General features: G+C 56.9%; 2 protein-coding genes across 5 annotated transcripts; one reads left to right on the forward strand and one right to left on the reverse strand.

Annotated features, from left to right (window-relative positions):
* The first annotated feature begins 62 nt into the window (after positions 1-62).
* Slc39a5 (solute carrier family 39 member 5) lies at positions 63-5,439 on the forward strand. 4 transcript variants are annotated; one of them, XM_037196666.1, is made up of 13 exons: positions 63-325; positions 464-543; positions 855-933; positions 1,213-1,565; positions 1,922-2,105; positions 2,826-2,988; positions 3,087-3,256; positions 3,508-3,648; positions 3,997-4,090; positions 4,187-4,348; positions 4,503-4,583; positions 4,679-4,869; positions 5,176-5,439. In XM_037196666.1, exons 4-13 carry the CDS (start codon positions 1,282-1,284, stop codon positions 5,317-5,319), a joined length of 1,614 nt encoding a protein of 537 aa, XP_037052561.1. In that variant the 5' UTR covers positions 63-325; positions 464-543; positions 855-933; positions 1,213-1,281; the 3' UTR covers positions 5,320-5,439. The 4 variants fall into 4 exon arrangements, with proteins under 4 accessions (XP_037052561.1, XP_028711350.1, XP_037052560.1 ...); XM_028855517.2 differs by having other exon boundaries at positions 63-179; positions 820-933; XM_037196665.1 differs by having other exon boundaries at positions 63-179.
* On the reverse strand, positions 5,396-25,361 carry Ankrd52 (ankyrin repeat domain 52). Its single transcript, XM_028855515.2, has 28 exons — positions 25,231-25,361; positions 24,819-24,902; positions 24,277-24,355; positions 24,005-24,075; positions 22,874-23,074; positions 21,392-21,479; positions 21,097-21,239; positions 20,655-20,867; positions 20,330-20,408; positions 19,945-20,059; positions 19,648-19,730; positions 19,442-19,559; positions 19,188-19,256; positions 18,878-19,018; positions 18,720-18,800; positions 15,640-15,751; positions 15,404-15,475; positions 14,579-14,780; positions 14,327-14,414; positions 14,117-14,234; positions 13,130-13,349; positions 12,899-12,986; positions 12,286-12,369; positions 12,057-12,202; positions 11,758-11,840; positions 11,497-11,579; positions 11,237-11,328; positions 5,396-10,827 (listed from the first exon to the last, which is right to left on the reverse strand). The coding sequence occupies exons 1-28, from the start codon at positions 25,255-25,257 to the stop codon at positions 10,577-10,579; spliced, it is 3,231 nt and encodes a 1,076-aa protein (XP_028711348.1). The 5' UTR covers positions 25,258-25,361; the 3' UTR covers positions 5,396-10,576.

Genomic DNA, 25,361 nt, shown 5'->3' on the forward strand with positions numbered 1-25,361 from the left:
GTGCACTTAGGGAGTGTAGTCCCCGTCAAGGAGGCCTCGGCAAAGCAAGCCTGCCCCTTTAAGGTGGTGTCCCTCCCCCTCCCCCGCTCCCTGCAGGTGACCCTTGTCCAGCCTTGCCTGCCGCAGAAGGCTGGGTGCCCCTTCCTCTGGGTGTCCTCTGTCTGCAGCTCTGCTGTCAGGTAATGCCAGCCCCAACCCCCTGGACCAATCACTCTGATCAGACTTTGATCCCCTGATCTTAAGCCAGGTCAGATGTCAGAGGGGAGCCCTGTTCTGGCTGCTTTTCCTCCGCAGGGCTTCCCCTTTCTTGTTCTTTGATCACAGAGTGAGTGCTGACAGTTAATGCTTGCTGGAGTCGGGAATTGCCCTCTTAGGCTTCCCAGGGTGGGGAATTGCTAAGAACAGTTTCTCCCCGGAATGCATCTGGGATTGCTACTCATCTGCCTCTCCGCCTGCCCCCCAGTTTAGGGACACCTTGGTTCAACTTTCCAGGGAATGTGGGGATGGGGCTGAAAACAAAGGAAGCTCGGTACCAGATGTAAGGTACGTGGGGAGGGGGTATATTCAGAAGGCTCGGGCGGTACTGAACGGGTTATAAAATATTTAAGAGGAAAAAACTGAGAACCCGAGTTCTTAACCATGTGGCTTCCTCAGGGCAGGGGGTGGCCCCTCCCCAGTCAGGGCCCAGTAAAGACTGACTTTTGACCCCCCCATCCCAGAGACCAGTGAACCATTAACTCCTATATGAACCTTCCCACACTTGCCCCACCCCTGACTCCGCCCCAAAGCACCTGGGAAGGGGGAACCTATCCATTTCAGCCCTGTATGAAACGTGGCTTCCATTGCACCTGAAGGCTGACCTCCTGACTCCGGCATCTCCACAGTGAGGCCTTCCAGGGCCCTGCGGTGACAGCTCTCACATTGCCAGTAGGGGTGAGGCCCTGCACATTGCAGAGGAATGGAGAGGAGGGGCGAAGTGAGAGGGGGGTCTGGGGGACCTGAGATGTCAGCCGACTCTGGACCAGATGTAGGGAGAACTCTGGGTCAGGAGGCTGCTGCAGAAGGCAGAGGTGGGGGGACGGGGACAGAGGGATCTGCAGAGGCTGCTCTTCAGATGAAGCCCCATCAAGTGCCTGTGACCCTTCTCCCCAGCCCTGAACTGAAGAACAGGAACCCCGACCTGACCCTGACACCCCCCCCTCCTTGTTCTAGGACACAATCCTCAGGATGTTCCAAGGGAAATAGGATCCAGAACCAGAGCCTCGAACCCATACCCCAGGGATGGGGACCCCAGCCCACCATCTGTTGGCTGGCCTGTGCATGGGGGTGGTCTTGGGCTGGGTGGGAGGCTCAGTCCCCAGCCTGGGCCCAGCTGAGCAGGAACAGAACCACTACCTGGCCCAGCTGTTTGGCCTGTACGGAGAGAACGGAACACTGACCGCGGGAGGTCTGGCTCGGCTTCTCCACAGCCTGGGGCTGGGTCGAGTTCAGGGGCTTCGCCTGGGACACCATGAGCCCCCTACCGGGCGGGCTGCAGCCCCAAGTGGCGACAACTTCACACACAGGTATTAATCTCTCTCCCGAGCCCCAAAGGCGCATCTCCCAGCTCCACTCAGGGCCTGCTCTGTCTAGTGCTACGCTAGCTCCCTGAAGTGAATCCCCAGAATTATAACTCCTCCACCCCGCAGCTGCTCAGCAACCTTAAAGGTCTCCCCTCCAGACCCTTAGGGCCTTCAAGTCCCTGCTCCTGACATGCATGGCTCCAGGCTGACCTTCTGGAGCCCTCCTGGCGTCTCCCCCAGACCCACAGCGATCCTACAATGGCAGCTCTGAGACTTCCCTGTGGCTGTGCCTCCTTCATAAAAGCTCCCAGGGTGGGTGCCTGGGAACTTGAGTCTGACTCTTAATCCATCTAATCTAGGCTGCAGGAACCAGAGCTGAGTGTGGGTGTCTGGACAGGAGTGCCTCTGGGTCCTTCAGGCTGGGGTGACCTGGAGGAATCCAAGACCCCTGACCTGCCCAGCGAGCCAGGGCCCTCGGGCCTAGACCTCTTCCACAGGCTTCTGCTGCTGGACCATTCATTGGCTGACCATCTGAATGAAGATGTAAGTCTGATGGTCGCTAGAGAGGAGCCATGGGACCAGGTGGCCTGAAGTATTTGAAGAGTCGGTAATTGAATGGTTACTCAGTATTAGGACACGTTATTCTAATAGTGAGAGATATCTCCTTTGACTTTAGTGCAGGCTGACCAAATTCAAGGGCCACACTTAGCAAACACACACTCCAGAGAAGTATCTCAGGGTAGGATGGTTCTGTGGAGAGGTGTCCTGGAGATGACGGCTGTGTCTATCTAGAAAAACAGTCAATTTTTTCCTTGTTCCACATACACAAGAAGGCAGACAAAACTGCCAGACTCTGACCAGTTGGAATGCCCCATCAAAAGAAGCACTCCGGCAGGGCGGTGGTGGCGCACGCCTTTAGTCCCGGCACTCGGGAGGGGCTCTCTGTGAGTTCGAGACCAGCCTGGGCTACAGCGTGAGTTCCAGGACAGGCTCCAAAGCTACACAGAGAAACCCTATCTCGAAAAACAAAACAAAAAAAATTGAGAAATTTATGTTGAATACTTACATTGGGTTGAATACTTACCAGTGATTAACATACATTAATTATTAAGTTCCCTCACCCGCCCCCATCTCTAATGCATGTGCCAGTGTGAGCCAAGGGGGTCCTGACAGAGCACTGGGACTCTATTGAAGAACATATGTCAAGATCTGGGCTGTAGCTGACTGTGACTCCCTAATACACGGTCCTCTCCTCAATCCCAGTGTCTGAACGGCTCCCAGCTGCTGGCCAATTTCGGCCTGAACCCTGTGGCTCCTCTGACCCCTCGTCAGTTTGCTCTGCTCTGCCCAGCCTTGCTTTACCAGATCGACAGCCGTGTTTGCATCAAAACCCCAGCTCCAGCACCTCCAGGAGACCTCCTGTCTGGTCAGTGAACGAGAAGGGTGGGCAGCACCCCGCACCTGCCCACCTTGCGCCTCCGGGCCAGCCCTGGCCTGACACTAGCCCCCATTCTTCCTCCCCAGCCCTGTTTCATAGCGCCCTGGCGGTCCTGCTGCTGAGCCTCCCTGCTCCCCTCTCCCTGCTCCTGCTGAAGCTCCTGGGACCTCGTCTATTGCGGCCCGTGCTGGCCTTCCTGGGGGCCCTGGCCGTGGGCACTCTCTGTGGGGATGCCTTGCTGCACCTGCTGCCACATGTATGCGAAACTCCATCCTCACACCCTGACCCCCTGGCAGCTAGCCTCCATGGATCCACGTGTCCCTAGCCACAGGACCCATGGCCCTTTCTTTCAGCTCCCGCCTCCCGATAACCCCTCACCCCTGGCTTCAGCCATAACTGCCTTCTATTGGGATGTATGAGTAAAAGCTTGCTGCCCCTTCCCTGGGAGAAGGGGATGCTGTTGGGTATAGGGGTTTCCAGGGTCTGCCCTGATCTACTTTCTGACAGGCACGAGGAGGGCACCACAGAGGACCTGGTGAGCAACCAGAGGAGGACCTGGGTCCGGGGCTGTCGGTGCTCGGTGGCCTCTTCCTGCTCTTCGTGCTGGAGAACATGCTGAGACCTGTGCAGCACAGAGGACTCGGGCCAGTGAGTGGCGCCCTTCCTTCCCCTTCTACCCAAACCGAGTCCTAGCCAAGCCAGGAGGCGAGGGCCAGGCAGCGTGTGCTTCCGGACCTCGGCGGCTTGGCCAACTGCGCGGGACTTGTCTGCTCCTGAGTGGGTTTGGGCCTCTTGGCATGGACCCAGGACTTCTGGCCAAATGGCTGCTTTTCCGCCGCTCATATCAACATTAAACAGAGGGAGATGCCGGCCTGGCAAAGGGTGGGGGTCAGGAAACATTCTCCAGGTGTTCACTTTCCCAGCCGCTGGCCCGCTCTCCCCTCAGCCCCTGGCCCTGCTGCCTCCTCCACCAGGAGGGATGCCCTCCCATTTCAGAGATGCTGCAGGAACAAAAGGGATCGTGGAGAACCAAACCCTGACCCAGAGGATGGCGGTGGGATGGTCCTTCGACCCCTACAGGCGGCTTCAGGTGACTGGAGGAGACAATGAGCACGCCGCCCGCCTGTGCCCGCCTGTAGCTCCCGCGTGCAGTTACCAGCATCTGTCCTGGTCCTTCTTACCGCAGAGCCAGAGGTTCAGGACCAGAGGGAGAACAGCCCGTCCCCGCCAGCTCCAGTCCCTCCTGGGCACCGAGGCCACGGTCATGCGCACCAGGGTGGTAGCAGTATCGCATGGATGGTCCTCCTGGGAGACGGCCTGCACAACCTCACTGATGGGCTCGCATTAGGTTTGAGGCCCCGGGGGGTTGCCGAGGTGGGAGGCAGGGCTCGGAACCAGCAGGGACCCGAGAGCAACCGACCGGGAAGGTGGGGGAGAGGCGGAGGGAGCCCGGAGAGCAGCTCCCGACTCTCAAGAGCGCCCTTTCATTCTGATGCTCTCAGGCGCTGCCTTCTCCGACGGCTTCTCCAGCGGCCTCAGCACCACCCTCGCCGTCTTCTGCCACGAGCTGCCCCACGAACTGGGTAGGAACGGCACAAGTGGGTAGCTGGGCTCCAGAAAGGAGACCCAGAGTGAGGGGCAGCTCCGGCTCACGTCCTGTCCCATGTCCCCCCGACAGGTGACTTCGCAATGCTGCTTCAGGCGGGGCTGTCCTTCCGGAGGCTGCTCCTGCTCAGCCTCGTGTCTGGAGGCCTGGGCCTGGGGGGTGCGGCCCTCGGGGTGGGGCTCAGCCTGGGCCCTGTCCCCCTCACTCCCTGGGTGTTTGGAGTCACGGCTGGGGTCTTCCTCTACGTGGCGCTCGTGGATATGGTGAGGTGTGGGATAGAACAGACAATTCAAGGACAGTGGGCAGGTGGGTGTGGAGGAGAGGGCAGTGCCAGTCCATCTACCTCCACCTCTAGGTCTGGAGAGGACTGGCTCATGGCCCCACCAGAAAAAAACATCCAAACGTGGGGGCGGGGGGCAGGATGGGGCAGGCTTGGTGGCATACACCTTTAATCCCCTCCTCACTCAGGAGGCAGCAAGTTCGAGGTCAGCTTGGTCTGCAGCATGTTGCAGGCTAGCAGGGCGGAGACAGTGAGCTCCTGTCTGTCCTGACAGTCTCTTCCCTTCCAGCTACCAGCCCTGCTCCGTCCTCCCGAGCCCCTGCCTGGGCTCCATGTGCTCCTGCAGGGGCTGGGGCTGCTGCTGGGCGGCAGCCTCATGTTTACTATCGCCCTGCTGGAGGAACAGCTACTGCCCGTGGTTCCTGATGGCTGATGGGGCCAGTGGCAAAGGATCCAGGTTGCCCTTCCTTCCCCCCAACCACAGGAACGGAGGCGGGACACAGGGCCAGTAGGAGCAACAGGATTTTAATAAACAGAACCCATCCCAAAGCCATGACTACGACAGTTGTACTTGCACCAAAACAGCATAGAAAACCAGGGTGTGGGGGGGGGGGCTCAAAGCAGGTGGGGGAGGACAAGAGTGGGGGCCTGGAGGATGCGGGGTGCATCAGTCTTCAGGGACAGATAGCATTGTGCTTTAGCCCAAGGAGGAGCGGGAGGGGAGGGGCAGATGCACCAAGGTCTCCATTTATCTCTGCTGCCCTCAGCACCCTGGGGTGCAGGTGTCTGGGCTTTATTGCTGCCCGCCAGCACTGCACACCCCGACCCCAACACTAGCACCACAGGTGGATCCAGGACAGGGAGAAGGGCAGGGATGGGGAATTGCTTAGAGAAAGATTCAACTAGAATCCAGTGAATTGTGCTCAGTTCTCTTTACTTCCTACAACCGAGTACATGGGTCACAGGGTGGAGGGTGCAGCAGGACATGGAACACGCCCCTCCGTGCTCCCCAACACACCTGCACACAGGATGGTGGTGTCTGCAGCATCACAGGGTCATGCAGGGCATGGGGAAAGGGAGGTTCACACACACATAGATGCCCACAGTGGGTACCAGACAGAGAACACCCCTGAATATACACAGCTGTACATGGGGAACCCCAGGTCCCCACCCAACCCTCTCCCCTGTCCTGCTGTTCCCCAGCAGGGGAACTGTATTGCTTTGAGAGAGCCACCCTGGGGCTGCCCTGCCAGGCACCCTCCCCCCCCACCCCATTTTGGCACATCTGCAAGACACACGGCAGCAGCAAGAGTAGGCACCCTCCCTCCCGGGCTCCTGTGGCTTGGAGTTGGGGAAGGGGGTAGGAGATTCCATCCTCTGTCTTTCTCCTAACCCTTCCCAAATCCCTGCCAGACCCACTCCAGCCAAACCCACCCACCCCGAAACACACACGCGCACACACGCACACGCACATACACACACACAAAGCTGAGCTATCCAGGAATAGAGTGAACAAGATTGTCCAGGATGGGCGCAGAGGCGGCAGGAAGGACTGGAAGCAGAGACCCCACCCTGGCACGGGTCGACTGGCACAACAGCTACTTTAGTGCAACTGGGGGGGGCCCAGAGTGGGGGGACGGGGGCCCAGAGTGGGGGGACGGGGGCCCAGAGTGGGGGGACGGGGGGCCCAGGGCGGATCCACTCGCCACCCACCATCCTCTGTCCTCCCAAATGCAGTGACAGTGTCCCCTCACACCCACGTGGGCAACAGCAGCCTCGGAGTCAGTACCTTCAAGTAATTCAAAGAGCAGACCCTCCCCACCCCAACTCCCTCCCATCTCTGGGAATTTGGTCGCTTCTCTACAGGGTTGGGTGGGAGGAGGGGTCCCCAAGTCAGGCCCTTCCTTCTCTACCTCCCTCTTCCCCGACCACTGGGCTTGGTCCTTGAAGACTCCTCACTCTGTCCTGCCCAAGCTGGGTGAAGGCCCAGGGGTTGGAGCCACACAGAGGGGGGAGGCTGCTTTGCCCCCTGCCCCTCCCCCGGAAGGTAGGGTTCAGACTTGGCAGGAGGGATGGCCACACTGGCTGCCCCAGGAGCAGGGCTTCCGGGCTAGGGTCTGTAAGGCTATTTTCCTTTGCGGTGGGGGGGGGGGCAGGGAATGAGCACTGGGGGTGGGGAGGGTGAGAAACGGCGGTGGGGTGGGAGGAGGAAGGGGCTCCCCGTTGGAGCAGTTACTGGAGTCATTTCAACACAGAAACGCTCATGTGCATAAGATACACAGTGTGCGTACTCCCGGCCTGCCAGCCTGGCCCACCCCACCTCTCGGGACCCCTTCCAAGACCATAGAGAGGGTTTGGGGGTACAGTTGTAGAACCATTCACTCAGGCCCCACCCCCCCACCCCCAGCCTCTTCTCCCCTCTGATCCCGGGGGGAGGAAGGTGCTTGGGTGGGCAGACAGCGGCGGAAACAGTATTGAGTTTTCCTTTGGTTACATATTGAAGGCAAAGGTGAGCTGGACTTACAGTCAGAACGGATAGGGTGAGGAAGGAAGAGGACCATGGCTGGGTTAGAGGGAGGCGGCCCTCCTCAGCCCCGCCGCCACCCCGAGGAACACACGTCTACACGGGGTGGCGGTCCCTGTCTCCTACCTCCACCCCCCACAGCACCAAACAGAAGGAGACGCCCCCTCCCCCAGGGGCTGCTCCCCACCCCAACCTGGGCTGTACATTCAGTGGTTCTCAGCAGTCCTATGGCTCAGGGGCCATGGGGGGGAGGTGACCCACCAGTCTCAGGGTCTCAGCTGGACAGTGGCAGTGACCTGGGTCTGTCGGTCCGTCCTGGGACCACAGTTGTGCCGTTTGTTTTCCGAAGGATGGTACACAACTCTACAAAAGCCACGCCCAATCAGAAACATCCCCCTAAAGTCAGAAACTAAAAACTGGCTCTTCTCATGTCGCCTCCGACGCACGTCTGTCCCCGTCTCCTACGTAGCCCTCGCTCGGTCTCCTTTGCTGGGACCCAGGGCTGTTCCCGGGGTCCTTACTTAAAATAGGCCTTTTCACAAAAGTGCTTATTACGTGAAGCAAGTGCTTTAGAGCTGAGGTGGGGAGAGGGAGGGGCGAGGACCAGGGGAGGGAAGGAGATGGTCCTCCCCCACTCAACCCCCTAAGATTGGGGGGCATTCTGCCTGTTTTACTTCTCCACACCCGTTTAAGTCAAAGAGGTTAAAAAAAATCTTAACATTAAAATAAATATGCAGTGGCCATGAAATGGTCAAAATGCTTCAAAACACTAGGGCTGGGGAGCCCAGGGTGGGGTGCGGGATTTCCTTTGGCATAAGGAGAGGAGGCTGCCCGCCCTCCAGGCCTCCTCACAGCCACATGAGGAGGGACAGAGGCCCCGTCACACCCCAGCACTGCTGACATGTGCCCAGGAGAGCAGGGGACAGACAGCCACCAGAAATCTCATCTAGCAAAGCAAACAACGGGGCCCCTGACAAACGCTCAGTCAGATCCCTTCTGATATCATCAAGCATTGATAAAGGAGAACACGACTGATACCCCAAGTCACCCCGGGGAACCACTTCCTGCTCCCCATGCCCCCACCACCTAATTCCCAGCACCAAGATGAGAGGGTGAGACGGGAAGATTCTAGGAGAGAGAACTGAAGTTAGGGGCAAGCGATGCAGAACCAGCAGGGTGGGGGCGGGGGCGGCAGCCCTTAAGAGAGGTCACATTGATTGTCGTACAGGGAAGGGAGGGAGGGCATGGAGGGGGTGGGCAAGAGGGGCACTGCAAGGCCCTTTGGCTTTGAAAACAAAAATAAAACTAAAAGCTGCACAATCCTTCTCACCAATAATGGTCATGTGGAAGCCTTGAAATGGTTTAGGATCCGGGGGTAGGGCAGCAAGACACAGATAAACGGGGACCACAGAAAGGAAAGTCAAACGCCCCAGGCTTCTGGGAACCGGCGTGAGGTATGGTGCAGGGTGTCTGTGGAGAGGAAGGGCTCCCTGGGACGGCCTCTCCCCCCTCAGCTCACCTTCGGCAAGGGTGGCAAGACATTCCAGGGACACAACTGAAAACTGATAAGAGTGTGAGTAGAGCAAGCTTGGGGTGGGGTGGGGTGGAGGGACCCCTGGGAGACCCCTGTGCTGTGTAAACGAAGCCCGTCCAGTTCTCAGTTCTCAGGGGCAATACTGACGGCAGCCAAACTGGGCAAGGATGCTGTGGGCGGGGGCAGGACCTCTGTTCAAGTTCTGTGTCTCGGCCCCTGGCTGAGGTATTGCGTGTGAGGAGGGGAGGCTGGGTCACGGGATTGGGTCCAACTGTGCAGAGGCTCACCAAGGAGATGGATGGACAGGGCATCTGAAGGGACCAGGCCAGATGCAATGCTACATTAAAGAGAACACTGTCCCTTCTCACTCCAGCCCAGTTTGGCTTCTCAGGTACATTCCAGGAATCTTATCAGTGCAGCGCCTACTCAACCCTCTCCCCACGCTGGGAAGGCAGGGACTGAGCCTCAGTGTCCATCGGCTGCGCCCTTGACCAGCACTCCCCCCCCTCGCTGGAGGAAGGCCTGGATCCCTAACAGGCGGTCCCTGTACTGGTCCTGCCCTCCCCACCATCTTTGGCTTCATATCAGGAGTGACTGGGGCAGTGGGGGTACTCTCAGACATGACAGAAGGCGGAGACAGACGGACGGACGGGGACATGAAGAAACTCTGGGGCTGGGGGACACAGGAGGAAGAACATGGTCCCTACCTCCACTCACATGCAAACACATGCCTGAAACACAGAGGACATACTAGGGCTGTAGTTCTGAAATGGGCAGGATATTAATTTGTTTCTTCCCCTAAAGAATAAAATGCTCACTTAAAAATTCATGACAAGCCTCGGAGTTCGGGGAGAAGAGGGCCGAGGAGGGAACGGCGACAGGGCCCCCTCCCGGGAAGAGTTAAAAGAAAGAAGCAAGGTTAAAGTGCGTGGTGGGGGCCAGGCTGGAGTGGGGGCAGGAGCAGGCTGTGGGGGCAGGAGCAGCCCTTGGTTTGCACACGAGGAGCCAGGGGGGAGAGCGCGGGGAAGGGCCAGGTTCAGTAGTTGCTGCTTCAAGTGTCTGCATTTGAATTTCAGGGATGATAGGATATGGGGGAGCTCGAGGCCCCAGTGCTGAATACCCTCCCCCTCATCCTCTAGCTGCCCCTGAAGAGGGAGGGGACACCCCCAGAGTGCTCACACAGTACCAGAAATTAAGGCTTCTCACTGCTGCAGGGGTGGAGGGCCAAGCGGGGAGGCAGTGATGGGTATGGAAGAGGGGGGTCTGCCTGGCAGCAGGGGCGAGAGGAGGCGGGACACAGAGGAGAGTCAGAGGAAGAGTTGGGGAGCTGGCAGCAAACGGGGGGGGACTGAGAGATGGAGTCAAGGGGGAGCCAGGCATTTAGTAATCATCTTGGGACACTTGGCAGAAGGGGTTGCCCTGGGGGTACCAAGAGCCTGGGGTGCTCCCTGTGGGTCCCAGGCCTCTGCCAGGCCAGGATGGTGTGGCAAAGGGGTGAGCAGCGGCCCCCCAGTGCCCCCCTGCCCAGACCCAGTCGTGTTCTCCTTTAAAGTGCCCTAAATGTTTAGATTTTTCTTCTAAATAAATAGAATAAGGTATCAAGCCACCGGCAGGGAGGGGACACCGGAGGGGCTACTCAGAGTAGCAGCCATCTAACCCAATGGCGCCGTGCCGCTCCTGGCTGTAGGGACAGGAGGTCCCGTGAGGCAGGGCGCCACAGCCACCCACCGTCTTGGCGGCCGCGATGCCGCAGTTCTTGAGCAGGCTGAAGCTGAAAGGGCTGACGGCGTCCTTGGGCGGGAAAGGCTTCATGGTGGAAAGGATCAAGGCCAGGCAGTCTGCCACATCTTTGTTGGGAGCGCAGGCCAGTGCTGGGGTGTGACCTGTGGGCCAGAGGGGAGACCGGAGGCTCAGGGTCCGGTACCCCAGGCCCCACTCCCCCCAGGCCTGAGCTCTCTGGGCTGTGAGGGGTACCATGGGGGCAGGCACCCACTGTCGTCAGAAATCCAGGCGGCACGGGCCCAGGGGAGCACAAGGCAAATTCTGACTGCAGGGTAAAGGGCCGCACATGGGACGGCAGACTGGGGTGTGGGGGAGGTCTTCCTGACCCTGCCAGACCCACCTAGTTCCATCAGACCCCCTGGGAGACTTAGAACACTGGTATTGGGTCTCTGCTCTCAAGAGGTCCCCTGGGGAGAAAATCTCATTTATAGCAAGGTTAAGAAGTCACCTCCTGAAGAATGTCCCTGACCCCAAACCCAGGAGAGGCGGGGGGCTCCGGACCGCACCCACCTTCTTCATCCACAGCCAGCACTGTGGCCCCACGACTCAGCAGGGCCTGCACCACAGAAGCTAGACCATTCCGGGCAGCAATGTGGAGTGGCCTTAGAAGAAAGAACACAGAGAAGGGACACTGAGCAGGATGCCAGGCTGCGCTGCCACCTCAAGGTGGGTGCCAAGGCTACTGAACAGGTACTGTGAGCTCCGGAGAGCCCCTGGAGCATGGGTGGCTTTCTCCCCCAGCCGGGAGCCCCATCCCCGGGCACACTCACATCTGCAGCGCACTGTTGGTAGCGTTGATAAGGCCAAGGTCTTGGGTTTCTGCCAGGATCATGAGGGCACATTTCTCATGGCCCTGAGGAAGAGGAAGAGGAAGAGGAAGAGGAAGAGGAAGAGGAAGAGGAAGAGGACACTTGTGGAGTAAAACACTAACAGGCAATAGGGCAGGAGCAGGGAGGAGCCCTGGTTTCCGCTGTCGTCCATCCCACGACCAAGAGCCACCCCTTCCCGAGCCAACTCTAGGTGGCCGGTACCTTGCTACAAGCCAAGTGCAGGGCAGTGTTCTTGTTCTCGTCCAGCACGGTCAGGTCTGCCTTCCCTCGATACAGCAGAAACTCTACAAAGCAAACAGGACAGACTGATGCCTTCCTCCAGGGCAGCAGCCACCCACTCATCCTCCTGTCTACATGGACTCGGTATCCCCGTCACAGAAGGTGGGACACTCAGAGACGTCCTCCGCATTATGAACCCCCGACCCCCCTATGCCCTGCGGGATGGGCTGGCCCACCCCGTTAGCAGCCAGGGGCTCCCTGCCGTGGTAGCCGCTACGCACCCACAGCGGCGGTCTGCCCGTTCTCGGCTGCCGTCATGAGCGCGGTGCGGCCAGTGTGGTCAGTGGCGTTCACTTCAGCTTGATGCTGCAACAGCATCCGGAGCCCAGAGACATTGTCCGCGAAGGCAGCGGCGTGAAGGGGGGTCCTGGGGGGGGGACAGCAGAGGGGGGTGAAATGGGACACTCCTCTATGGGGCAGAGACCAAAGCCGGGGACACTGGTCACTCACCGTCCTTTGGCGTCTCGGCTGTTCACAATCTTGGCACCCAGAGCTCCCAGCAGCATCTCCGTGGTGCTGTCCTGGTTATTAATTCTGGAGTGGGGGAGGAGGGGTCGTCGTCAGCAGCGGCCAGGGTGTGTGTGTCTGTGTGTGTGTCTGTGTGTGTGTGTGTCTGTGTGTGTCTGTGTGTGTGTGTCTGTGTGTGTGTGTGTGTGTGTCTGTGTGTGTGTGTGTCTGTGTGTGTGTGTGTGTGTGTCTGTGTGTGTGTGTGTGTGTGTGTGTGTGTGTGTGTGTGTGTGTGTGTGTGTGTGTGTGTCTGTGTGTGTGTGTGTGTGTGTGTGTGTCTGTGTGTGTGTGTGTGTGTGTGTCTGTGTGTGTGTGTCTGTGTGTGTGTGTGTGTGTGTGTCTGTGTGTGTGTGTGTGTGTGTGTGTGTCTGTGTGTGTGTGTGTGTGTGTGTGTCTGTGTGTGTGTGTGTGTGTCTGTGTGTGTGTGTGTGTCTGTGTGTGTGTGTGTGTGTGTGTGTGTGTGTGTGTGTGTGTGTGTGTCTGTGTGTGTGTGTGTGTGTGTGTGTGTGTGTGTGTGTGCGCGCGTGTCCCGGGAGGCGGCGCAGCGGGTACTCACACTGCACAGTGCAAAGGGGTGAAGGGGTTTCCCTCCAAGTACGAGAACGGACTGTGTTCAAGTAACAACTCCAGACAATCTTCATGTCCTGGCAGGAGGAAGGAAGCAAGGAGAGGGTGAGGAACAGCCAAGTCCTCCATCCGGCCTGGCCTGGCTCTGGCTCTCCAATCTACTTCCAGACCCCTTCCTCCGACCACACCCCCCCCCTGCGCCTGCCAAAGGCCCCAGTACCAGTGTAGCAGGCCCAGTGCATGGGCGAGTATCCGCTGTAGTCCACGCCGGCGTCCAGGGGGTCTGTGGAAAGAGCGGCCTGCAGCAGGGTCCGCAGCACTGCCGTGTGGCCACAGGCCGAGGCCAGGTGGATCGGCGTGCGGCCCTTAAAGTCTCGGCACAGCACAAACGCGTCGTGGTCCAGCAGGGCAGCCAGGCAGTCCTCGCAGCCAGTCACTGCCTGCAGGGCACACAGGAGAAGGGGGTGAGAAGCCACTCTCTCCGGTGGCGAGTGGCTGGGGGCCTGCCCAGGAGCAGGAACTACTTCCAGGAATCCACCCTCAGCTCTACAGTAATGCTAGTGTGGGGATCAGCAGCTACTTTCCTGACAGGCAGAATGGCCCGAGTATCCTGAAGCTCTCAGAAGAAAAGACCAACTAGAGAGTGAGGAGACCGAGGGGTCAAAGAACCTTGTGGTTCTGAAAGCCAGGCACACCCTGTAGTCTCGGCTCCTCAGGAAGTCGAGGCTGGAGGATCACTTGAACCCAAGAGTGGAGGACCAGCCTGGGTGATACAGCGAGAACCCTCAAAATAAAAAGATCTGCCGAGCACGCCTTTAATCCCAGCACTTGGAAACCACAGGCAGGCAGATCTCTCTGAGTTCAAGGCCAGCTTGGCCTACACAGTGAGTTCAGAGCCTGCCAGGACTCTATAGCGAGGTCCTGTCTATTAAAAAAGAAGAAAGAAACGAACCCTGATAGGGTGGCAACAGGTATGGGTGGTGAGCAGAGCTTGGATGCCACGGGCAAAGGGCTGAGTATCACGAGAAATCAACGTCACCAGGAAGGGACGGGAAGCACTCATCTCAGCACGAACACAGGCCCAGTAAGGCTCAGGAGCAGAATCCTATCCAACTTACTGACACTCGGGTGCCCTGCTGCTGGGGGGTCCGTTGCTCCCGGCCCCAAGGCCTGCCCGTGAGCAACCTTATTCCAGCAGCTCACTCACCCCACGGTGGAGGGCGGTGCGGCCCCGAAGGTCAGCAGCATCGGCCGTGGATCCTTTCTCTAGCAGCAGATGTACACAGTCCACGTGACCATTCATAATGGCCAGCATCAGTGGGGTTCTGCAGAGCAGGCAGGAGAAAGATGAGGATCGTCACTTCTGTTTGGAGAGGACCGAGAGGCGGAGAAAGGTGAGGGTCTGGCCCGCACTCACTGTCCGTAGGCGTCCATGACGTCTGTGATGTCGGCTCGCTCCCCACTGTCAATCAGCAAGTGCAGGGAATCAGTGTGGCCAGAGGCAGCTGGAAGACAAGGGAGCCCGGTCAGGACAAGGCCCAGGGCAGGGAGGAAGCTTCAGGCAGGAAGCTACGATCAAGACTTGGAGTCTCCGTCCTCCTCGGCCCTAACCCACTCCCAGCCCAGCTGTTCAAGGGGATCGAGCAGTAGCTTGAAGGGGGCCACTGACCAGCAGCATGCAGGGGTGTCCACTTGCGTTTACGCTCCTTGATGAGGGCAGAGGCACCATGGGCTGTAAGCACCTCCACACACTCGGTAGAGCCTCGCTCAGTGGCCAGGAAGAGCGCGGTCCGGCCCTTGTGGTCCCTGACGTCCAGATTCACCAGCGTCTCGGCCAGTGTCTTCAGGGCTTCACAGTGACCATTGTAGGCCTGCGGGCAACCAACAGACACAGCTAAGGACTTCCTCTGCCTGCTCTGCTGCTGGGACTCGAGAGGAAGCTCCAAGTACCACAGGCCCCGTGGGATCTTTCTAGACAACCTGCCTGCCAGGGAGAATGCAGACTCAGGGCTGGCAGGACGGCTCAGTGGACATCCTGTACAAGCCTGAGGCCCTGAGCTCCATCCCTGAAGCCCAAATACAGGTGGAAGGAAAGGCAGCTCCACAGAGCGGTCCTAGATCTTCACGCAGACCACGATACGCACACCACAGTACACACACGTCCATACACACACACCACGGTACACACACCACGGTACACACATGTCCATACACACACACCACGGTACACACACCACGGTACACACATGTCCATACACACACACCATGGTACACACACGTCCATACACACACACCATGGTACACACATATCCATACACACACACCACGGTACACACACGTCCATACACACACACCATCAGCACACATACATACAATCATACTAAATAAAAATGTTATTCTCTTACAAGGAAGCAGATGTAAGGACAGGGTCACAGTGCTGCACGCCCGTGAACAGTCAGGTCAGAACAAGACAAAAGGAAGGCCTGGGACTCACAGCTAAGTGCAGAGGGCTGACTGGAACAGTGCTCTCCACATCCTCCAGGCAGTTAAAGGACATTTCTAAGAGCTGCAATGAACAGGAAGCACAGGCTGAGGCTCTAGGATCTCCCAGACGTGGGCCCTGCCGCACTCTCAGAAATCCCCTCAGCTCCCAATTCAACCCTCACAAACCCGAAGCCAGACTACAGCCCTGTCCCCGCCCCCTCCCCCAGGCCAGGTGTCCACACATACCAGTTCGAGGTTCTGTCTGTTGCCGTAGGCGGCTGCATAGTGCACGGCTGTGTAGCCCTGCCTGTCCCGCAGGGAGGGATCTGCACCATTATCCAATAAGAACTCCAGACAGCTGGGAAGCAGGGATAGACTGTGAGGCAGGGATAGGCCCAGCCCAGCGAGGGTGCCGCCCTGGGAGGGGCAGGGGACAGGGCAGGGAGCCCGTGGGACACCTTCTGTTCTATGTAGACTAAGTCCTGCCTCACCATCCATTCTTCAACCCTAGTCCCGGCTACACCTGGGCCTGCAGCTCCAACACCGTCCTCTGGATCCTCTTCCAGGAAACACGGGCATTCGCTCGACTCCCAGCCTTCTGGCAGGTGAGGATCTTAGCCCTGCCTCCAAGCACACCGAGCCTTGACTAGCGGTCCTGCTCCTCCCCACGTGGCTGAAGAAGTCCGCTCACTGCAGACTCTGCTCTCGGGCCTTCCTCACCCTCCCCGTTTGTTCTCCGTACACACACAACCCCCCCCCCTTCGCAGTTGACATGTAGCATTTACTATGTATCAAATACTGTGTGGTAGGCAGCTCACCTACATCCATTTAACTACCATAATTATTCTCAGAGCTATATTTCGATCCCTACTACTAGAGTGGAGAAAATTTAAGCAGAGGGGATAAGGTACCTTTCAAAAGTTACATAGCTGGGTCCTTCAATGTGTATTTTTGGTTTTTTGTTTGTTTGTTTTTAAAGATTTATTTATTTAGGGCTGGAGAGATGGCTCAGAGGTTAAGAGCACTGACTGCTCTTCCAGAGGTCCTGAGTTCAATTCCCAGCAACCACATGGTGGCTCACAACCATCATCTGTAATGAGATCTGACACCCTCTTCTGTATACATAATAAATAAATAAATCTTTTTTTTTAAAGATTTATTATTTATTTATTATGTATACAGCATGTATGACTGCAGGCTAGAAGAGGGCATCAGATCTCGTTACAGATGGCTGTGAGCCACCATGTGGTTGCTGGGAATTGAACTCAGGACCTCTGGAAGAGCAGTCAGTGCTCTTAACCTCTAAGCCATCTCTCCAGCCCGGGGTTTTTTGTTTTTTTGTTTTGTTTTATTTTATTTTGTTTTGTTACCTGAGGTCTCTCTCTGTGTAGCTCTGGTACTCACTATGTAGACCAGGCTGTTCTCAAACTCAAGAGATCTGCCTCTGCCTCCCAAATACTAGAATCAAAGGTGTGTGCCACAATGACCAGCTATTTTTAAAATACATTTCTGAAGTCTAAGATTTACAGAAAAGTCATGAGGACAAGAGTTTCCACATATCTCATACTGTCTCCCATTACCAACCTTTTACGTTAGTAAGTATGATGGTTCTTTCACCTATTTTCTCCACAGATGACTTCAGTGTTGTTTTTAAATTGTGTGTGTGTCACAGAAGTCAGAGGACAACTTTCAGCGGTCCTGTCTCTGTTCCCACCACACAGGTCCCAGGGATCAAACTCAACCCATCAAGCTCACCAGCAAGCGTCCCGTGTGGCCTTCCTGGAGGAAGTGCATCGCTGGGGGTGGGTTTTGAGGTTTCAAATGCTTAAGCCAGGCCCAGGGTCTCTCTCCCTGCCTGTCCCTACCCACTGAGCTACCTGGAAAGCCTGTTGATTGGGTTTTAAAAGGAAAACATTCCCCTTGTTGTTGAGACGGGATCTTGCTATGCAGTCCAGGCAGGCCTAGAACTCTCTACATCCTCCCATGCTGCTCCTGGTAGGCGTTTTTTAACTTTATTTTTAGGTGGGATTTTTTTGCTTTTTGTGATAGAATCTCACAAAGCATGAGGTATACTGGAACTCACAACAAATTCCCAAGTGCTAGAGACTACAGCCATGAATCAACATGTAACTAACTGCCTTTTTTTTGAAAAGGGTTTCATGTAGCTCAGGCTGGCCTAAAACTCTATGTCCCTGAACCTCCTCACTTCCCAAGGGCTTGGAATTATAGACCTGTGCCACCAGAAACCACACCCAGATGTTGTTTCATAATTTTTTGTTTTTGAGACAGGGACTCACTATGTAGTCCGAGCTGTCCTGGTACTCAGACATAATCCTTCTGCTTCTGCCTTTTAAGTGGTGGAATTAAATCACCAGGCCTGGCTGTTTCAGAGTTTTGTTTTGTTTTGTTTTTTTAAGATTTATTTATTTATTTATTGTGTATACAGTGTTCTGCCTGCATGTATGCCTGCACACCAGAAGAGGGCACCAGATCTCACTACAGATGGTTGTGAGCCACCATGTGGTTGCTGGGAATTGAACTCAGGTCCTCTGGAAGAACAGTCAGTGCTCTTAACCTCTGAGTCATCTCTCCAGCCCTTTTTTCAGACTTTTAAATAAAGTTTGTAGAAATACAATTTCTCCCATTCATTTATGTCAATGGTTTTCAATTAAGGACAATTTTGCCCTCCAGGCAAAAATTCCTGAAGACATTTTTGGTTGTCAGGTTGTTTTGATGTTAGGCAATGTTTTAATGTTGTACTCCAGCAGCAAAATCTGCCCTCCACCAAGAAAGCCCTGGAGTAAATTCATCTGTTTTGTTTTGTTTTTGAGAGAGAAGGTCTGGCTGTACAGTCCTGGCTGAGCTGAAACTCACTACACAGACCAGACTGGCCCCAAACTCTGCCTCCTGAGTGCTGGGAAGAAACAGGGACCCCACCAGGCCCAACTTAATTCATCTTTTATCCTTCAGTACCAGCTAGGAGGTGGTTCAGTGGTATACGCCGGCCCGGAATGAACGAAGGTCATTCCAGGATCAATCCCTATCACCTCAGCACCTAGAACGACACCTGGACCGTGAAGAGGGAACGTTCAGTTAAGCAGTCTCCTGTAGGTAGTTTCCCCGGCTTTTTAAGAAGCCCCTGCTCCTTGAGGAGAGGAGCTAGATCTCGTGTTTGACTTTCTCTACACACAGGGTGCTCTACATACCCAGGCTGCTGGCTGACAAGGCAGTGGTGGCCACAGCAGTGGAGATTCATAGTGGGTGGGAGGATAAAAGGGCCAGGGTGGCACCGTGGGGAAGGCACGTCCCGTATCTCTAATACTCACAAGAAGGCCTCCTTCCTGCGGGACTCCTTCAGCAGCTCATCCTCTTCAGCATCATGGCTGGAAGCAGTGTGGGGTTCCGCTCTGGCGTAACAGAGGGAAAAAGGTTAGGGGGGATCGGGGATGCGAAGGGCTGGGAAGAGCCCAGGGAGGAGCCTCACCTCCGGTAGGTGTCAGAAGCAGCAGCGTAGTGCAGAGGAGAGCAGCCTTTGCAGTCAGCCTCGTTGACGCCCGCCCCGGCGGTCACCAGGGTCACTGCGCACTGGTAGCTACCGTTGGCAGCTGCATAGTGCAGTGGGGTCCTGGAGAGCACAGTACCACAGAGACTGAAAGACTGGGGGGGACATAAACACCGCCAGATGTGCAGGAAAAGGCACACGGCAACACTCTCCTCGCCCAAGCTTGCCTCCTCTGTCCTCCATTCTCTCTCTAAGCAGACCCTAGCTCTGTGCACCCCGCACATCAACTTGCCTTCCAAATTTGTCTCTCCTCCTCAGGTCAGCTCCACTGCTCAACAGCAAATTAAGACATTCAACGTTCCTAAAAGGAAGACCAGGCCTAAGAGTGAGAGGCGTGAAGCGTGGCCACCAACCCAGGGAGAGGCCGAGAGGGAGGAGCCCGAGGCTCTCTATCGTGACTACTTTCACTGTTCGAGGGAAAGAGCCAGGCAGACAGTGGGACCCACACCCTGCCCAGCTCCCCAGGCCTGGAGACGGAGGACGCACCCTCCGGAAGCAGCAGCATGGAGGCAGGTGCGGCCGAGGCTGTCGGGTGTGTTGATGTCAAACCCAGCGGAAAGCACATGCTCGTTGCTGAGTGAAGACACGATGCTGTACAGCTGGCCTGCAGGAGCACACCAGCCAGAGATCGCACCCAGGAGCCCCGAGCACCTTCCTGCCCATCACCCAGCCAGTCAGTCAGCAGCACATACCCGAGGAAAGCAGCTTCCGGCAACAGTCAGAGAATCCAAAGAGAACAGCTAAGTGCAGGGGGAACATGTCGTGGATACCGCGCCTGGGAAGAGGTGGAGGGACTCAACCCTGGAGCCAAGCAAGGACCAGTTACAGGGTTCCTTTCTGTGGCCCGCCGCCGCCGCCGCCGCCCTAGGAGTCAGGGTAAGAGTTCCCAAACTTCCCTATGACAAGCATCTTCGGACGCCTGCATTTGATGTGGACAGTACTACACAGACCTGAGGTGGCCCAGCAGTGGCTCCAGGGCCCTGACTCACCGGGCGGTATCCGCGCCATTGGTCATAAGAGTGCTGATGAGCAGCTCGTGTCCGTAGCGAGCGGCTACATGTAGTGGTGTGTTCCCAAACTTGTCAGCACAATCAATCTCGCTACCTGAGACAAGAGACACACACATCCCGGGCAGCCTCAGGCTTCGGTCCACTTATCCCGGTCCGGGATCACTCAAGGGCTATTTAGTATAGGTTGGACTGAACCAAGCATTCTCCATGCACTGTTTTTTTTTTTTTTTTTTTTTTTTTTTTAAGGCTTAGACTGGAAAAAAGTAGAGTCCCAAATATCTGAGTGGAATATGGGGTGGGAGGAAGGAGGGGGATTCTAAGAGTGAGTCCCTGGAGGAAGAGAGCACAAAGTCTGAGTCCATACCATTCTGAATGAGGATCTGGGAACGTGTGAAGCGGCCATGGATGGCAGCCATGTGCAGAGGGCTTTTTCCTTCTTTACTCTGTGGAGACACAGTGGTTCTTATTCAATGTAAAGCAGAGAGACTGCCCCGTTCCTTCTTTCAAGAACACATCAGCCAGGATGGAGATGTTACATGTTTACCCAACCACACTGTCAAGTCCCTGATAAGACCTAATCGCCCCAGAAGACCAGTGGGCAGCTCTCCCAGATCCCCAAGAGAACTACTTGGACGTGGTTGGAGCCTCAGAGCTATTTGCTACTCCTACGACCTCATCCTCTCAGGTACCTGGTAGTTGACATCAGCCCCGTTATTGACCAACAGCTCCAGGCAGAGCGCGCCATTGGTGGAGACGGCTGCCACGTGCAGCGGCGTGAAGCCCTTGTCGTTCGGCTGGTTGACGTTGGCCCCTGCGTTCACCAGTTCAATGGCCACGGCGTCCTGACCCAGGTAGCAAGCGATGTGCAAAGCTGTGTTTCCAAAGGCGTTGGGCTCGTCGATCTGGATTTCCAGGGGTGAGGGTATGGATTATCAGTTTACACAGAGTCGGAGGCAACCGATTAGCTCGAGTCCTAGAAATCCTACTGTGTCAGCCCCTTCGGGTTTTTCATCCAAACCCTTCCAGCCTTCAGACACCACACCAACAGCCCCGGCACTCCCCACCTCTGTGACAGATCCTGACCTCCGACTCCTGTCCTAAGCCCCGAGAGACAGCGTTTACTGCTCTGACCTCAGCCCCCATCCGGAGCAAGTACTTCACCACTTCAATCTGGCCGCTGGCCGCAGCTGTGTGCAGCAGCCCATAGCCCTTCCGGTCTTTGCAGCCGAGGTCTGCTCCACGGGCCACCAGCAGTTTCAGGACCTCCAAATGCCCTGAGAAGAAACGGAGGGGGAAAAAAAAAAGCAGGCCTAGGGTGAACCCAAGGCCCCAAGCTCCTCCTCTTCCCTCCAAACAGCGCAACTCCCGATCCCTGCCCTGGGAATCCTAACAGTCAAATCCCTTCTTTTCCTACGGCGTCTCTCACCTAGAAACGCTGCCCAGTGCAGTGGCTGCCGCTCCTTTTTATCGCAGACGTTCAGGCTGGCTCCCTTGTTGAGGAGCAGGTTCACCGTCTACAGGAGGATACAGAAGACACAGAGACAGGTTCCTGTCCTCAACCTACCCGAGGGCAGAGGCCGCTGATCTCCTCAAGAGGAGGAGGCAGCCTGGGATCTTTTCAATTCATGTTTGCAGTGCGGGGGGGGGGGGGGGGTGCCTCTGTTCTAGAGCAGAACAATCTGGAGGATCAGCAGGAACAATGGGATCAGGCACCAAAGACACCAGTGGATAAAGGAAACGAAGGATCTCTTCAGGTGCTCTGCTGGATCTCAGACTCTTAGGAGTCTCTGGAAACGAAACGTGTTGAACAACATGGACTTCCTCTTCATAAAAAAGACACAGTTATAAAAACATTTCTGCCAGGCAGTGGTGATGCACACCTTTAATCCCAGCACTCGAAAGGCACAGGGCCAGGCGGATCTCTGAGTTTGAGGCCAGCCTGGTCTACAGAGTGAGTTCCAGGACAGCCAGGGCTGCACGGAGAAACCTTGTCTCGAAAACCCAAACCAAACTAACCCCCCGCCCCCCAAAAAAAAATCTCCATAGAATCTCAAAAGGTCCTCCTGAAGTCCAAGTCAAATTTTAGGGTAAGTATTGTGGCACACAGCCACAATAACTAGTACTTGGGCAGGAAGACTATTATAAGTTCAAGGCTGTCTCAAAAAAAAAAAGTAAAACGTGGGGTGTAGACACCGTTGAGCACTTCATCACTTGCCTACCATCGACAACACTAGAAAGCAAAAGGATTTCCACCTATGCACTGAGAGTGCAGCTCGGTGACACAGCCTTACTAAGTGTGTGCAACAGCGGTTCAACACAAGCTCAGTGTGAGCTGGGCACTCGGAAGGCAGAGGCAGGTAGACGTAGGTGAGTTCCAAGTTCAAGTCTGGTCTCATCTACACAGCCAGTTCCAGGCCAGCCAAGCATACACAGTGAGACCCTGTCTCAGAAACAGACAAAACGCACCGGGCGGTGGTGGCGCACGCCTTTAATCCCAGCACTCGGGAGGCAGAGCCAGGCGGATCTCTGTGAGTTCGAGGCCAGCCTGGCGAGTTCCAGGATAGCCAGGGCTGCACGGAGAAACCTTGTCTCGAAAACCCAAACCAAACTAAACCCCCCCGCCCCCACTACAGAATGAGATCCAGGACAGGCACCAAAACTACACAGAGAAACCCTGTCTCGAAAAAGCTAAAAAATAAATAAATAAATAAATAAATAAATAAATAAATAAATAAAAAAAAACAGACAAAACAAACCCCCCAAATCCTCACTCTAATACAATCATTCATGGGGTGCTCGAACCCACATTTTTACCGTCTGAGCTATTCCTGCCCCAGGAAGCCTGGAAGCATGCAACGCTCAGTGGGAAGGGAAGGGGAGATCGTGCCTAGACGGGACCGGTCCTCACCTCAAGATGCCCACTGTGTACTGCGTGGTGCAGGGCACTGCGACCACTCCTGTCTGCCACGTTGAGGCTGCTCAACAGGGGTGCCAGAGCCTCGGCGCACTTGGTGGCCCGGTTGGCAGCAGCCACGTGCAGCGGCGTCTGCCACAGCTTGTCCCGGGCGTTCACGTCAGCCGAGTGTGCCAGCAGCAGCCCCAGCACCTTCTGTGGAGGAGCAAGGGACGAGAGGACAGGAAGTAAAATGAGAGGCAGCCGGAGGGGCTGGCACGGTGCGCATGGCCTATCTTCCCAGCGCGGCAGCCCACCTCTTCACGCCTGACCCCAGGAGAGCTCACACGTCTTTGCTGAGGGAAACAGAGCTCTCTTCCTCAAGACACCTAGCACCTAGCACCCTCCAACCTAGCTCTTGACAAATCTTCACTCCATGTACATCCGCCCTAGGTAAACCCATACAGTCCAAGCCTACTGCCAGGAAAAGCAAATGCTCCTATCACATTAATGGTCAAAACACACCCCCCCTTACCCCACCCCTTCCTCCTTCCATAGGCACCGAAATCCTATCTATTACCCCAACAAACACACACACTGGGCCCTCTCCAAAACCCAGGCTGAAATGCCCCTCTTAAACACTCCACACATCATTCTACCTGGCCTCAAGCTCCACCCCCCCCACCTAGGAAGTGATGAAGGATCCAAGAAAAGGTCTGTTCCCTCTCCTCGAGGTTGCGGGACTCCACAAAGGAGTCTGGCCCCTCAGACAGTTGGTTGCTTGAGGGGCAAGGATACAACAAATCACTATTCCGCACCCCATCACCACGAGAGACACCTCGGTGCCCAGAGGGGGACCAGACTGAAAGTGGCCCCCCGGGGAGGGATGACTCACTCACTCAGGCCTGGCAGCAGAGCCCCGCAGTCTGCCAGCCCAGCGCTAAGCTCTCCCTGACGTCACGTCAGCTGGCGGCACTCGCCCCCCCCCCTACCAGCCAGCCAGTTCTAGGGGCAGGAAGGAGGGGCCAAAGTCTGGTCTCCTCCCTGTGTGGGGCAGGATGGTCCGCAGGGCAGAGAGCTGAGTTTCTCTAACCCTTCACTGCCACCCATCCTTTCTGGAAAGGGGAATTGAGGTGGGGTCCGTACCTCGTTTCGGGAGGCCGCGGCTCGATGAAGAGGGGTCAGCCACAGTGTGTCCTTAGCGTTAACATTAGCACCTGTGTGTGGACACAATTTCCTATTTCGTTGGGATTTGAGGGGTGGGGGAGGGTGGGTGGGGGAAGGGAAACCGGTCATCGCAGTGGGGAACCGGAATGGACAGAAAGCCATTCCCGGGCCAAGCACCAGCGATCAATCCGCGGGTATGAAGAGACTTCTCCCCTCCCTGGGTGCCACACCTTCCAGCTCCCCACTTTCACCTGACATCAGTAGCAACTGGAGGATGGGGACATCGCCTACGTAGGCAGCAGCATGCAGTGGGGTTCGCCTCTCTTGGTCCTGGAAAGGCAGAAAGAGAAAGCAGCTGCGGAGAGAAATCACCCTGGACGCTGCCGGTTCAAGTGTGAGAACTCCCAGCCCTCCCCCTACCATCCCTTCCTCCAGGTTCTGCAGGGACTTAAATCCCAGTGCGGGGATTCAAAAGCCAGCATCCCGGGAGGGTGGAGTCAGGGCCACCGATGGAGAAACCTACTCCTTCTTCCCGGAGGGGTGGGGGCGCTGCAGACCCCGATGGCTGAGCAGGGAACATCGGTTTTTTTTTTCTGGGTGTCCCCCAGAACCCGCTGGCCGGTGCTCCATGCCTGACCAGCCTTAAATGCGGAGCAGGCTTCTCCTTCCTGAGCAGAAAGCGCTGCAGTTTCACCAGGGCAGAGGAGAAACGGAGCCGCCCCGGCTTGTGGGGAGGGGTCCCGAACACCGGAGCCCGGATTCCGGCTCGCCCTGCTCCCTGCTCCCAACTCACCAGCACATTGATGTTCTCCTTCTGCGAGAGGAGGGAACGCACTTCCTCCACATCTCGGCTAAAGATGGCCTGGACCAGGGGCGGCTGCAGGGAGAACCAGCTTTCAGGGAGCGGGCCCGAGCCAGAGCGGAACCGGGGGGTGGGGGAGCACCCGGGCTGGAGGGGGGCGTCGCTGGAGGGGCTCGGCTACGGGGGTCCCGGCTGCAGCGGGTTCCTGCGGTGCCTCCGCCGGCCGCCAGGCCCCCAAGGACACCCGCTCCGCCGAGGGGAGCAGGGCGTGGGGCGCGGCGGGAGCCGCGGGGAACCCCGGGCTCGGGGCCCAGCCTAGGCCGCACATCCCCGGGCTCGCGTGGCGGCGGCGCCGGGGCCCTGGAAGGGAGGACGTGGGGAAGGGCAAGGCAGGAGGGCTGACCTGGTCCGTGATGCTGAGGATCCCCATGGCCCGGCCCAGGCTCCGTCCGCATCGAGCTCGCAGCTGCGGCGGCGGCGGCGGAGGCAGCGGCAGCGGCAGCGGCGGCGGCTCCACCGGGGGACACGGGGCGG

This window comes from Peromyscus leucopus, chromosome 18 (assembly GCF_004664715.2).
Source record: "Peromyscus leucopus breed LL Stock chromosome 18, UCI_PerLeu_2.1, whole genome shotgun sequence".
NCBI lineage: Eukaryota > Metazoa > Chordata > Mammalia > Rodentia > Cricetidae > Peromyscus > Peromyscus leucopus.